Genomic DNA, 13,226 nt, shown 5'->3' with positions numbered 1-13,226 from the left:
ACTTTAACCTGTGCTGCACAGCTGTGTCTGTCTTGATTCTCACTGAATATCCTGACCTAGCAGAGTCTGGCCAGTTCTCCAATGAAAGGATTTATCTACAAATGGAATGGAAGATATGGACTCTATATAGTGAGTCAGAAATACAATTAATTTCCCATTCTTTGCAGAGCCAAATGATTGCCCTGAGCTCCACCCTTATTTCTGTTCTTCTTGACAGGTCAAACTAATTGCACAGGGATTCAGGGACCATCTCAAATTCTATGTCAAATTTCTGTTATGGATTAACAGACTTTTTGAGGACAGGTGTGCTAGAAACATTGAGAAAAAATAAAGCCAGCTAGCACTGCAGGTTAGAATTGTCACTGTATCCTCCTCGCGCTCTTTAGAAGCCTTGGTTACTACTGTAGAGACGGTCTCAGTATTTTCACAACTTCCAAGGTCAAATCTTTTGGTGTTATCCTGAATGACCTTGAGGATCACTTTAACATTTGGATACTAACGATTCTTGATACTGGCCTTCTTCAAATGCTTTATGCCTTAAGTGTTTCCTTATTTCTTTGGAAGCAGTTTAATATCTCTGCATATCACTCTTTTTTTAGTAGCCTAAATGAGAAGCTGATCAAGTATGTTGAGAGTGGCTGATAAATTCCAGGTTTGCGGACTTTGGAAACAAGCTGTAGGTCCCCATACATTTGTTCCCAGGTTACTTTCCTTGTAAAATAAAATCCCAATGTAGTGTCTGGATACCACTTGGTTCCTGTGTGTCCTCATCCTCCATAAAGTGTATGAAGCAACTAGTTCTTATTTCAAGTATTTACATTTTTCCCTTTTTCTCCCCTTGAAAATTGTTTTGGTCAAGGGTATAACGTAAACGTTCTGAAATGAAAACAGATTTTGCTTTCTTGGATGTTAAGTTCAATGGTACAAAAAGTAAGCCAATGTGGGTTCCTCTGACATAAGCTAGAAACCAGCCTTCTATCAATGGGTGGTTACAGCGCAGCAGAGGGGAAGGTTTGCAGTATGCACCGAAGGGATTGGTGAAGATGCCACGGTCCTACTCATATCTCACGTCTTTTGAGTTTAAATTAACTACACCACAATACAGTTGTGATCTACTTTGTTAGGCAAAATCTTTCCAGTAATAGGTGAAACACAGGCTTGTGTAGATTCAATTCTGGGACAATAACAGTAAAGACCACGTTTCTCAAATGAAGGCACAAACGTTTTCAGATTTTTCAATCAACAGTATAAACTAGCTAACTTACTTGACTGGTCTGCACACTTCACACAAGTTTTGCCCGGAAAGTGATAGCTATTTGCAGAACATTTGAACATCAGAAGGCTCACAGTTGAGAATGGAGTATAAATTGTCTATAATTCATAAGTGTCACTTTCATTCTGAATTACATTTTGATCACCTTTCAGGGAACTAAAGACTTCACATCTAAACTAAACCGCTGAGTCATCAGGTTTTTGGAAGAAAAAGAAAAACATGATAGATTCAACAGCTTCATAAATAAGTAAACAAATAAGTAAGCAAGCAAGCAACATCACCCCCCGCCCCCTAACTACTTGGCCATCCATTAGTTAAAATTTAAGAATCAGAAAATTTCTCCATTTTCACTTCATTTCTTAGTAGCTGAGAATTTCAAGTTTTAACCCCTAAAAACTGCTTTCACTCATGTGGCAGGAGGACAAGAGAAGGCGGCTTCCGAGTCTTTATTTCGCTTTGTTACACACCCTCTGTTACACAGAGGAACACACCCTCTGTTACACAGAGGAACTAATCAGAGTAGGATTATCATCTCCATACTCAAAACCACAGGAAATGTATTTCCATCTCCTCCTTTTCACGATATTGGACTGGGATTTCAGAATACTTTGGGATTAGTTTGGGGTTGAATAAAAGAAACCACTGGAAGGCAGTGCAGAACTAATGGTTATAAATCTACTTTTCAGAAGTTAGTGGTGACTTCTGCTTCCGAATGACAAGGCTGTGCCACATTCATGGTGCTATCAGTCAACTGTATATGCTGAACAGTTGTTTCTGGGTGGATGTCAATGTGGACAGCAGTTCCTGAGAATCATCCACTCTTGCTCTCAGCTTGCTAGGACCCAGGACTTCTCAAAGGCTGAGAAGAAAGCAGAAGTCCTTGCTAATTGCAAATATGTACAGTGAATCCCCGAGCCTCTTGTGCAATGGGAGTTCTGACCACTGGGCTGCCCGGGATGTGGAGCAGCAGCTGCCCGAGAGCCTGGCTGGGCAGTGCCCACCTCATGGGACATCTAGACCATTCCAGACAATACAGCACTGTGCTCCTGCTCTAAAATGAGGTGGGCACGGAGATGTTCAGCCTTATCTGTACGTGATACCAGGGGCTCTGCTTCCTTCCTGAAGGGGTTTTGTGTTAGGCAGGATGAAAAACATACTCAACTTCTATTCTGAGGTAGGCAGTGGTAGGAATGAGAAAAATAAAGACCATGTAGGATCTACCCTTCACCCACCTTTTTGGCTCACACCTTAACATGATGCAAGCGGTACAAGCCTGGTGCTTGTAGCTCTCAGCATAGCCTCGCTTCTGTACAGCGCTCAAGTTCAGCATACCCACTGCTCTTTCGGAAGCAAGTTCACACCCAGACTGAACTGTCACCCTTCTTTCCTTTCCTTTCCTGTGGAATCTTGGGATTATCTAAGTAACTGCTAACACATTGTAGTGTGTACACATCACTTCAAGTCTGTCAACTTTATTACGCCTACACGGGAGAAACGTACTTGTCTGTTTTCAGGAATATACCATAGGCATTCTATAAATGCTTTTGAAATAAATAAAAATATTTATTTATAAGTCTTAAAGTTTTTTCTTACCAAAGGAGGGAGAGTTCATTTTTGAATTGTAAACTAGGAAAGTTCATTCAGTCCTCTATTTTGTCCTAGGGTTAGACTAATCACCTTGTCATTAAGGTGAAGATGTCTGTGATGAATTATGTATTACTATTACCCCTAAATGAAGAGCTACTTTGATCACGTATGAGCATTCAGGACAGAGCCTGGCATTAACAGCACACTGCCAGCCTTTTGCTTGGCCACGTTAAGGCTGGAAAGACGACGGGGCCCTGCTGCTCGCACAGTGAAGCTCGTCAGGGACTAAACAGCAGCACGGAACCCATCCCAAGAGAGCCAGAAAGAAGCCTGGGGCAAGCATTTAAACCGGAAGCCGTGGACTTCAGCGCTCACCCTCCCTGTAAGTCCTGTGGCAAATCTACACGACAGACGCAGAGGCAGACAAAGCACCTGATGCTTGAGATGATCTTTAATCCCCTTCCATATCCCACTCCCTCCTCACCATCACGAGATGAATATCTGAATATTCTGCAGGCTTTAAACCACCTATCCTGCCATTTAAGGTAAAGAGCAGGATGCAGGAGTAACTCTTTGGAAAAAAAAAGATTAAAGAAGACATTAACTGCTTGTCTTCATAGTATCTGTGTGTTTATCTCACCTCCCAAAGAGCTTGTGTTTCAAATGGTCAGATGGGAGTTGGAAATAAGTTGCATCCTGCTCCGTTCAGCATCTATACACAGTACAATGCTCTATGTGTTATTATGAATTTGAGAGGAATGATTTCTTCCTCCACTTCCCACCTATCTTCTCTGAAATGCCAGATTAAAGAAATGAGTCTCAGAATGATTCCCTAGACTCTCTCCTTATCAGTTTTGTATTAGCACATAGCAAAGTAGTTCACAAAGTTTCTGCGAAGTCTAGCTGGCGGCAGAGCTGGACCACAGACGGCCACCCAGACAGGTGACCAACCGCATGGAAAAGCTGACAAGAGCCCTGTTTTGGGATACTCTGAAAGTTCTCAACCTGATGTGGAACTCCAGAGCAGTTCAGTGCAGGAACAATCATCATAACCTGATTCCCTGTCTAAGGTAAAACATACTTCTTACTCGCCACAGACATATCCAAAATGTAAGACAAAAACATTGATAGCCTACAATGGCTCTTTTGGGGGAAAACAGTGCTCTACCAGATGTTTTCTAGAATTCACTCCAAGCTGTTGAAAGGTCTGGAAAGACTGGTGGCTTCCGGTTTATGCTGTCTACAAAAACTAGTATTGACAGATTAAAAATAATTTGTACAGAATTTTCTTCCTTTAAAAAGAAAGAGCATTTCTTTTTATCTTCATAAGAACTTTAATTGAGAACAATAATATGCAATAAATACTACCTGCGATGTTTAATTTTTAGCTAAGATTTAATGTCCTCTTAGCTTTGAAACAGTAACTGATTTTCAGTTAAATCTTAAGAAATGTTAATTATAAACTTATAACACTCTACTGTAAAAGTCAGAAGTCCCATTCCCAGACTTCTTGTCTAGATGAAAAACTGCTGGGCCTCCCCTATCAAAGCTCAGAGATGTATAAACCATCGCATGCAGACCTGAGGTACTTTTACCACCCAAAGTCACACGGGAGATTCCAGTTCAAGCTGATGGCATCAACTAGTTTTAAAGTGCTCTATTAAAAAATAAAACAAAAATTTAGTTTGTTTTGGGGCAGTTAAAGTAAGTGTTATATTTTGAAGACGACATTAGAAGAATGAAAACCAAATACAGGATTCTTGTTCTGTAATTGTTCCTTTTTGCTTTCATTCTGAAAATGCTGTGTTTTTCAGAGAACGCAGCTAGCCACTCAGCTGCACACTGACAAGTGGGTCCACACTTGGCCGGAGGCGTTAGAGGCTATGATGTCAGCTGGCTAGTCCGAACTCTCTTCTCTTAAACAAACATTTCCCTGTACTATTTTTAAGTCACATCTCACTTATCTTCCTCCTTTAAGAATGGCGTAACTATTACAATCGCCTGTACTGAGTTACAGAGTTTGCTAAAAGTAGAGGTACTCCGGTTAATGATGAAAATGGTGTGGCCAGAGGAAGAGCACTGCTCAATACGAATACGTAACAAGACAAAACGAAACCACGTCTTCTTAATAAAAAGGCTAGTCGAAAAACAGACTCATTCTAAAAAGAGTAAGATTCGAAATCACAATGAAAGGAACTTGAGTAATTTACTGCTTTTGTTGCTTAAAGATACCTTACTGAAATTGGTATCTGACATGACACGGTACCATGCGCAGAATGCGATATTGTAGTGACAGTACCAAGGTGAACTGCTAGAGACTACCAAACTCTTTCCATAGTAAATGCTTACATCTTAATTATTTATATAGAACATTGGTCCAGTAACAAAAATAGAGAACAGCGTCTGGATATTTATCTCACTCAGTGTTCAGAGATAAAAGGGTTAACCATGGTTTCCATTATTTTCTGCAAGTAAGTCCTTGTTCATGCTGAGATCCTCTGGAGATTGAACTCTGGCATTTCCCCAAGCTACTGTATGAAGAGGATGCTGAAGGCCATCACTATACAGCACACTGCGACGTAAGGACTCTTTCGCTCACCTGGTGACAAAAAGATATGCGTCTTGATTGACAAGTGACTACCAGAGAGATACGGTTATTACTATGGGATGGGGAAACACACTTAAGGTAAAGGGCTTGTCTGTGAGGCACACCAACTGGGAGCAAGAAGAGAAACAAAGAACTAGAAGCAATAAAAATCATGTTCAAACAGGATGGAGGGGGCTGGGGATTTAGCTCAGTGGCAAAGCGCATGCCTGGCAAGTGCAAGGTCGTGAGTTCGGTTCCCGGTACTGGAGAAAAACCAAAAAAAAAAAAAAAACCAAAAAAAAAAACCAAAAAAAACCAGGATGGAGTAAACTACACTGATTTACTTCTGAGAGCGCCTCCTTCACAGGTATTTAGGGAAACACCAAAGGTGCCACGGTGTTAAGCTCAGACATTAAATATGCAAAGCAGCATGTAGGACAGAGATCCAAGGAAAAGGGTCTCCAACAACTCAAATAAAGCCTAAGAAAGAGCTTAGCCTCTTCCATTAAAAGAAACTTCTACTTGTACAAAATAATCGAACATGCAATACTTAGCAATATTTTTTCAATACTGGTAGTGTTTATAACAGGAGAAAAAAGGAGAGGAAGCATTCATGGACAAAAACAGGCAGGATAACCAGTAACTGCACTTAAAAAATGGACTCAAAATAAAATGCTTAATGAACATTGTGGTAAAAAATACTTCTGAGTCATAGTATTAAGTCAACTATACATTGAGTATCTCTTGCCCAAAGTTTTTGGGATAATTATTTCAGATTTCAAAGTTTTTCAGATTTTGGAATATTTACATGGAATTACGAGTTGAGCTTCCTTATGAAAATCTGAAATCCTCCAAAATCTGAAACTTTTGGAGTATCATATCCATGCTCAAAAAGTTTAGATTTCTGAGTAATTTGGATTTTCCGAATAGGGATGCTCAACCTGTATAATAGGATTACTCCGGGTTAGAAATGCAGACCTCAAAACAGCCACTTCTGTGTGAGCTGGTGTTGCCACCTGCTAGAGGAGTGCTTGTATTTGGCCTCTCCTTTGTATGATGTGGATCTGAAGTCGGCTTGTGAAATGGTCCTGCACATGGAAATCTGTGACTGTGAACTAACTCAACTCATCCTAACCTGTTTCTTTTTTTTGTTTTGTTGTTTTTTTCCGGTACCGGGCATCGAACTCACGACCTTGCGCTTGCCAGGCAGGCGCTGTGCCACTGAGCTAAACCCCCAGCCCCTAATCTGTTTCTTTAGCAATTACGAGGCTGTGCTAATTCATAAGGCATCAGGTATAGCACGAAAGGAAGACAGAAGAACACGTGCCTAGAAACAACCCTAGAGTGTATCTGGTGTCCTCTAATAGAGACAGTTCTTGACCCCCTTGCAAATGTTCCACAATGAGTTTTAAAAACTTTCCTAGGAAATAAGATCCTTATTTCCCTTGAGTTCAGCTAATGACATTGTCATTAGCTGAAAATGTCAATCCTGACTATCTTTATTCCCTCCAATTCTCTAGTCATCTTCAAGGCTTCCTTACTGAGCTCAAACTACTGGTGTTATCAGTCACTCACAGCTTCGGGTCTGCTCAGTGACAACGGTCACAGAGAATATTACACCTATGAAAAAGCACACATCTGATGTTTTTCTGAAATCTAAAAAAAAAAATCCATGGACATTTAATGAAGCACATTCCAGTTAAAAGAAAATAGAAAGTGACAGAAAGTGCTTTCACAATGCCGTCACTTCAGCTAGAGAAAAAAATCTTTAAACTTAAAACTATATTGGGTCTTAGTGTTAAAAAATCTCAATTCTTTGGAGGTCAAACAGCAAGGCATCACACGAAAGCCCTCACTTGTGCATACATTTCAGACAGATTTCATAATCAAGCATGTCTTCCTTATTAGGGCCAGCCTCAAGGTTAAGGACAGTCTTCTTAAAAATCTAAAGGATGCGACCAGTACCTTCTTAAGTTTTCCAACTGCTACAAATTAATTTCTGAGGACGTTTTTCTCTTCTTCATCCTCTGACTTAGAATGCTTTAATTTACATATGGATTTCATTTCCCTGTTTTTCATTTTCTTAAAAGAGACTGCCATGTGGTACAGCTAAATAATATCTTTGGTTGAACTTGGGTAAGAACGCATTTCTCGTCTGGCCTTCGGTCTGTGCAAGTCGATGTGAAACAGTTGCTGTAATGTGATGTGTAACGTGATAAGACGATTGGGCTAGGTCCTTCCCATAACACTGCATCCTTTCCTTGTGGGTATATTGTGCGTCAAGAAAAAAAGAGGTGCGTGTACTTGATGTACTAGCAGCAATATTTTCTAAGCTACCTTGCCAAAATAAAAACCTAATGCATTCATGTAATTGGCAGAGTGAACACTTTAATGTAACCATTCAACCTAGGACACTCAGTCAAGCAAGCAAGTAAACAAAACAACAGCGCCCAAGGCCCCACACTATTTATATATAATGAAACAAAAAGCAGGCCATATTTCAGTAAATCACTAAGACATGTACGAACTAGGTATCTTAAACTTTTCTTCAAGTAATAATTATGCACAGGAGAAGGTCATTAAGTTGGCTACTGAATGGAACTGTATACGCTCATTTATGACATAGAGCAGTTTTAAAATCCCTTAGTATTTCCTTTCATCGTAAGCATCGTGATGCTGTGACTGAGATGGAAACTCAGCCTTGTAGTTCTAGATCTGCATCGAGGGGTTCTCCATCCAGTGCTCTGCTGCTGGGCAATGCTGTTCTTTTCTACGGAGGGTCACGTGCCTCTCAGCAAGCAGTGCGGCTTAAACACTGTATTCATACTTACCACGAGCTGTTAGCGTTAACTGTCCGGGGCGCTCTTTAGCCTCTATCTTTCTCTTGCTTCTTTGTGAAGTGACGAAGATTTCTTCTGTGATTTCAGGGCTTGCAGCTGTGCACTAGTGTGCGCCAGCTAAGCCCACACCACAAACCTATGTAAATTCCTGTAAATTCAGGCCAGGCCTCCTTAACGATAGACACTACTGCCATCTTGGCCGGGGAATTCTGTTGTGGGAGCTGCCCGGAGCATCCTAGGGTATCTGGCAACAGCCCTGACCTAAACCCATTATATGTTCCCAACTCTAGTGTGACAATCAGAACTTTCTTTAGACTCTGACCACTGGCCTCTGATTAATCACCACTTATCTAGGCCACACCTGTACGTTCACTAATTCAAGGTCAACAGTACTTGTTGAAAAACAAAGATTCTCACGCCTCTCTCTGTAAGACAGAATAAAGCATGACAAAGACCACAGAGGAAAGACAATGTGATACTTTAGAAGCACACTGAAATCTCAGGGAGATAATGTCTATTTGAAGCTGACATTTGGTTTGCGCTAGTCTGACAGAAAGGAACTGGTTGACAATTTACAGATGGCGAAATGGAGGAAAACTAGACACTTACCGATTCTGGCACACTTCCAAAATATTCCCAACAGTCTGTAAAGAATAAGAAAGGAAAAAAGTGGCTATTGACTATTGGGAAAGAAAAATCATTATGTCCATATCATACAGAAAAGTAATAGTACACTGCCATTTTAACCTTTAATGCTTTGCTTCAAATTTGAAATCTGCTTATTTTATGTTGAGCCATGCATGAAAATAAGACACAATAGGACATCGACTACTGGTAACTGGAATATATGTGGTATCATAGGTAAAAAGCAGGTTATATTAATGTAACAAAATTTTTCCTAAAGGTTTACTGTGTTTAGTGACCTTAGACTGCACTATTATCTTCAAAAGCGAAGTTTACATGCTAACTTGATTAAATGTTAATTTTGAAAAATGATACGTGAATACAGATTTAGATGAATTTTGGGGCCACACTAAAAACTTCTTATAGCACACAGTCATACAATTAAATAATCTATAATCATGAACTACAATGATAGTATCCTGTTTATTTATCTGTGTCACTCGGCAGGAGAAATAGAAAAATGTGTGACCGTGTTCTAAATATACGAAAGAAGTTTCCTAGTTAGGAGAAACTAAGTGTATGATTTCACAGTTTTGGAAAAAGTCAATTCAGTCATGAATGAATGGATATATCTAAAAATACAACAACAACCTTTAGATGCTCTTTTGCTGGTTTTATAAAAGACTAGAATTGTAAGGGGTACTGCACATGGTTACCCATTCAGATAAATCAACATGATTTGTTGCTCATATTAGGACTGGCTCAACAAAACCATGGCTCCTTATATTTCAAGGAAATTTATATTAACATTGCCACCCCCAAGAAATGTTTGGCTAATGAATCGTTCTACCAGAATAGTTAGAGGAAAATACCTATTTAATTAAGACTTTTACATATTCTTCAGTTCAGATTAAAAGGAATGAACAAAAGCATAAGTTTATTTTGAAGTACAGACATTCTATTCTGGGAGGCAAAATAATTTTACTGTAGGAACAGAGAGACTATACAGCCAAACACATTTCTGAAAGTAATATAAGCTAACATAACGGCCAGACAAAGCTTAAGTTCAGTCTCTTCTCTCAAAGATAGCATCCATCCTGAAGGAGAGGAGCACGTGAGTGGATTATGTATGGAGGTCTGTCCAGGGATAATATTCTAAACATAACAGAGTATCATCAGGAAATGGGCACAACAGCATATTCGAAGTTTTTAAAAGAATCAAAAATCCTAACTTGTCAACTCAGAGACTGACCAGTACCACTTTAGCTTTTTTGACATATTCTTTTACTGAGATCTAGTATTTCTATAATATCCTACATGCTATTTATTAAAAAAAAAAAAAAAAGGCACTGTTTTAGTGGCTAAAGCCAATATATTTAAGCTGTCTGGTTTCCATGGGTACGTATCAGTTAAGAAAACCTGCAAATCAATGCTATCAGGGATATAAAACTAGGAAAGAGACAAAAGCAGCTGCTAAGCTGTACATGTATTATTTGAAATAGCAAAAAATGAAGTTATTTTAACTAATGAAGTCACTGAGAACCTGTTTGATCCAATCTGTCTAGATATCCCCTAAGCAGGTACAATGACAGAAAAGTTTATGACAAGTCTCATAAGAAACACATAATTGCAATAAAAGGACAGAGGGACAGAGCCTGCAAAAATTTATACAGAACACTAATATGTAAATCAAAATAAAATGGTGCTTAACACTGGTAAGTAGAAACAAAGATTTTTAAAAAGCTTTCAAACAGTTAACTATTAATTTAGACCTTGAAATGCAGTAGGCATCCTTTTTATGTAGGAGAAATATACTACCACTCAACCCCTACTGTAAGGTTGGCAGCCCTGAGAACTCCTTTATCAATGTAGCATGTAATGGATGCATTTCTACCCCCAAAGCAAGGTGGGGCAGGTATGTCCACATGCAGCTTGCCTCCTTTGAAAGAACATTTTTACAACAGCATTGGCAAAGTACAAATATTCTAGTCTACTATCATGTGATATACTGTAATGACACAAACTCTTAAATGATTTTATTATACAGACAAATTCCAGACCACTGTTCAATGAGAATAAAGTACTGAAGAATAGGTATAATAGGAACGGACACGAACAGGTAGAGCAGAGAAAACTGTCTGCACACATGGGGTTTAGTTGTATAACTGATAGACAATTTTTTCTTCATCTTCAGTGAGTTAAATAAAATCCTTTATTTATAAAATATGCATTTTATATGCAAATAAATACGCATTTTCCAATAGATTAAATTTCAGATCACTTCTGAGACTTATTTCTTAACATAGTAAGATTGTGAATATAACGTTTTTGGATTTTTAGAAACAGGAAGCAAAGAATATAACGAAGTCATTACCGCCTCAATTATAAATACGATTAAATTCCACAATGACTTTTATGGTAAGTTAAATTTAATGTCTACAGAAACTTATTTGGGTGAAGAGATGTCATGAGTAACATACCCAGTTTTATTTTTGTCCAGGATGCTGGGTGCCAGGGATCGGATATAAGCACAGGTACATATAAGCAGCAAGATTACAGTCAACAGACTCTGAAAATTGAAAATGGCAGACTAAAAAGAGAAAAAAAAATTAGTGTCACAAAAAAACTTCCTAGAGAAAATAATGCCACACAATTCCACATTGAGAACCACGCTTTTATTTCTCCAAAAAGGCAAACAGAACGACATGTCCAACCACACTTAAAACCAAAACGACGCGGGGCTCTGAAGCGGCACTTTTCTCTCCACTCTTTGGGCCAGGGAAAGCAGGAGATGCAACAGCAAACATAAATTCAAGAACTTGAAAAATGTCATGAATTCAAAACAGCTGACCACAGCCGAGTCAGTACGTCATGCAGGCAGACGTCCCGGACCTTGCTCTTTCACACCTGTGGGGACTAGGGAGCAAAATTGAATGGTGACTACAGTTTCTTTCAATTTTGAACTTTTTCTGGGATAAGTATGCTTTAAATTTAAGAGCTCACGTTCCATGCCCTGACCAATACTAGGCTATTAAACACTGCTGAAAGAAAAGCACCTGCTTTTTTTTTGCTGTTGACTTTCAAAGTTCTTCATTCTTTAACAGTTCACTCCTATTCTAAAAGTGAACAGAGGAACAGAAAGCATAGCTTCCAGTCAAAATATGACGGAGGCAGCAGGTGTAGCATCTTCAACATCAGCTCAACCTCTCAGCTCTTTGAGGAAGTCTCCGTGCATCCACCTGGCTCTCCTCTCTTAATGTACCCAACTCGTTCATTTCCACTTCTCCTAGCAAACTGACCCTGTACTAACCCCTCTGCAGGGCACAGTGTAGTATCAAACTCACAGTTGCTAAGCACCCAAATTGACACAGTCCAAAGCAGAGACGTTTGAATAAATAAAATAACCTGAAGAAAGTGCAAGAATATTACTGTTTATAATAAAAGGTAACATTTCCATGATAGATAGATAGGGAGACAAAATAGGTCACTCAGACATTGCAGCCAGTAACATGCCTATTTAGTAAACTTACAAGTACTTCCTAAAAAAATCAGAGGTAAGACAAAGAATAAGAATTGTAAAAAATTTTTAAAAGATCAAATTGTTTCTTGCAAATGAGCGTTCACCTGAAAAGCCCCAAAATGACCAGAGACCGTAAGGGGACGGAGTAAGGTGGCTGGGCACAGAATGAGAACATTCATCACTGTTCGTAACTATGCTCTCACTCATACTGGGAGAGACACAGAGCAGAAGACTACATACATGATAGGAAGCAGAACAACAAACAGGTAACGTGGGCAGCAAGGGACAAAGCTGCAGAACCTTGAAACGGAGGCCACACTGGGTTCTCCTACCGGACGGCCAGGGCCGTGCAGATGCACACGTTTAAAGTGAGCCCCCAGTGGCAATGAATTAGTTTATGTAGAAAAATAAGCAAAAGCAGCAAGGAGAATCTTCAGAACTAGCCTTGTCAGAAGTCATTAAAATATCCTTTTATCCTTTTACTTATTAAAACAACTATGTACCAGCTACTGGAAAAATGTAAAATATACATATTATTTATCAGTACCCTTAATAACAAAAGTGGGTGATTATCTATAAGTAGTTTCTAATTCTCAACGTTTCTGGATTTCTTAAAATTTCTAGGTGTATTCCTATGGTCTAAAAATGATAATAGAGATGATCTTTATTTATTACTTGAATACTTGCTTTTTTTTGTAAATAATTTCTTCAAGGAGATAGCAGAGGTAAAATTTAACATGCCTTGGCTTGCAATTAAATTGGGTTTTTATTTTATTTTATTTTATTTTATTTTAT

General features: G+C 39.0%; 1 protein-coding gene and 1 long non-coding RNA gene across 2 annotated transcripts in view; both read right to left on the bottom strand.

Moving 5' to 3' along the window:
* Positions 1-4,610: 4,610 nt before the first annotated feature.
* Positions 4,611-13,226, bottom strand: part of Tmem167a (transmembrane protein 167A) — an 18,492-nt gene continuing 9,876 nt past the window's right edge. The window contains exons 2-4 of the mRNA XM_005382307.2: positions 11,392-11,501; positions 8,897-8,931; positions 4,611-5,459 (exon numbers count right to left, since the gene is read on the bottom strand). Coding sequence (XP_005382364.1) covers positions 5,389-5,459; positions 8,897-8,931; positions 11,392-11,501 — 216 coding nt within the window. The 3' untranslated portion in view covers positions 4,611-5,388. The remainder of the gene's footprint in view (positions 5,460-8,896; positions 8,932-11,391; positions 11,502-13,226) is intronic.
* LOC106148259 overlaps positions 11,568-13,226 on the bottom strand; it is a 7,278-nt gene continuing 5,619 nt past the window's right edge. The window contains exon 2 of the long non-coding RNA XR_001233538.1: positions 11,568-11,827. This is a non-coding gene — a long non-coding RNA (uncharacterized LOC106148259). The remainder of the gene's footprint in view (positions 11,828-13,226) is intronic.

This window comes from Chinchilla lanigera, unplaced genomic scaffold, assembly GCF_000276665.1.
Source record: "Chinchilla lanigera isolate Chin_1 unplaced genomic scaffold, ChiLan1.0 scaffold00017, whole genome shotgun sequence".
In the NCBI taxonomy this organism is placed as follows: domain Eukaryota; kingdom Metazoa; phylum Chordata; class Mammalia; order Rodentia; family Chinchillidae; genus Chinchilla; species Chinchilla lanigera.
This window is presented reverse-complemented; position numbering and strand designations above follow the sequence as displayed.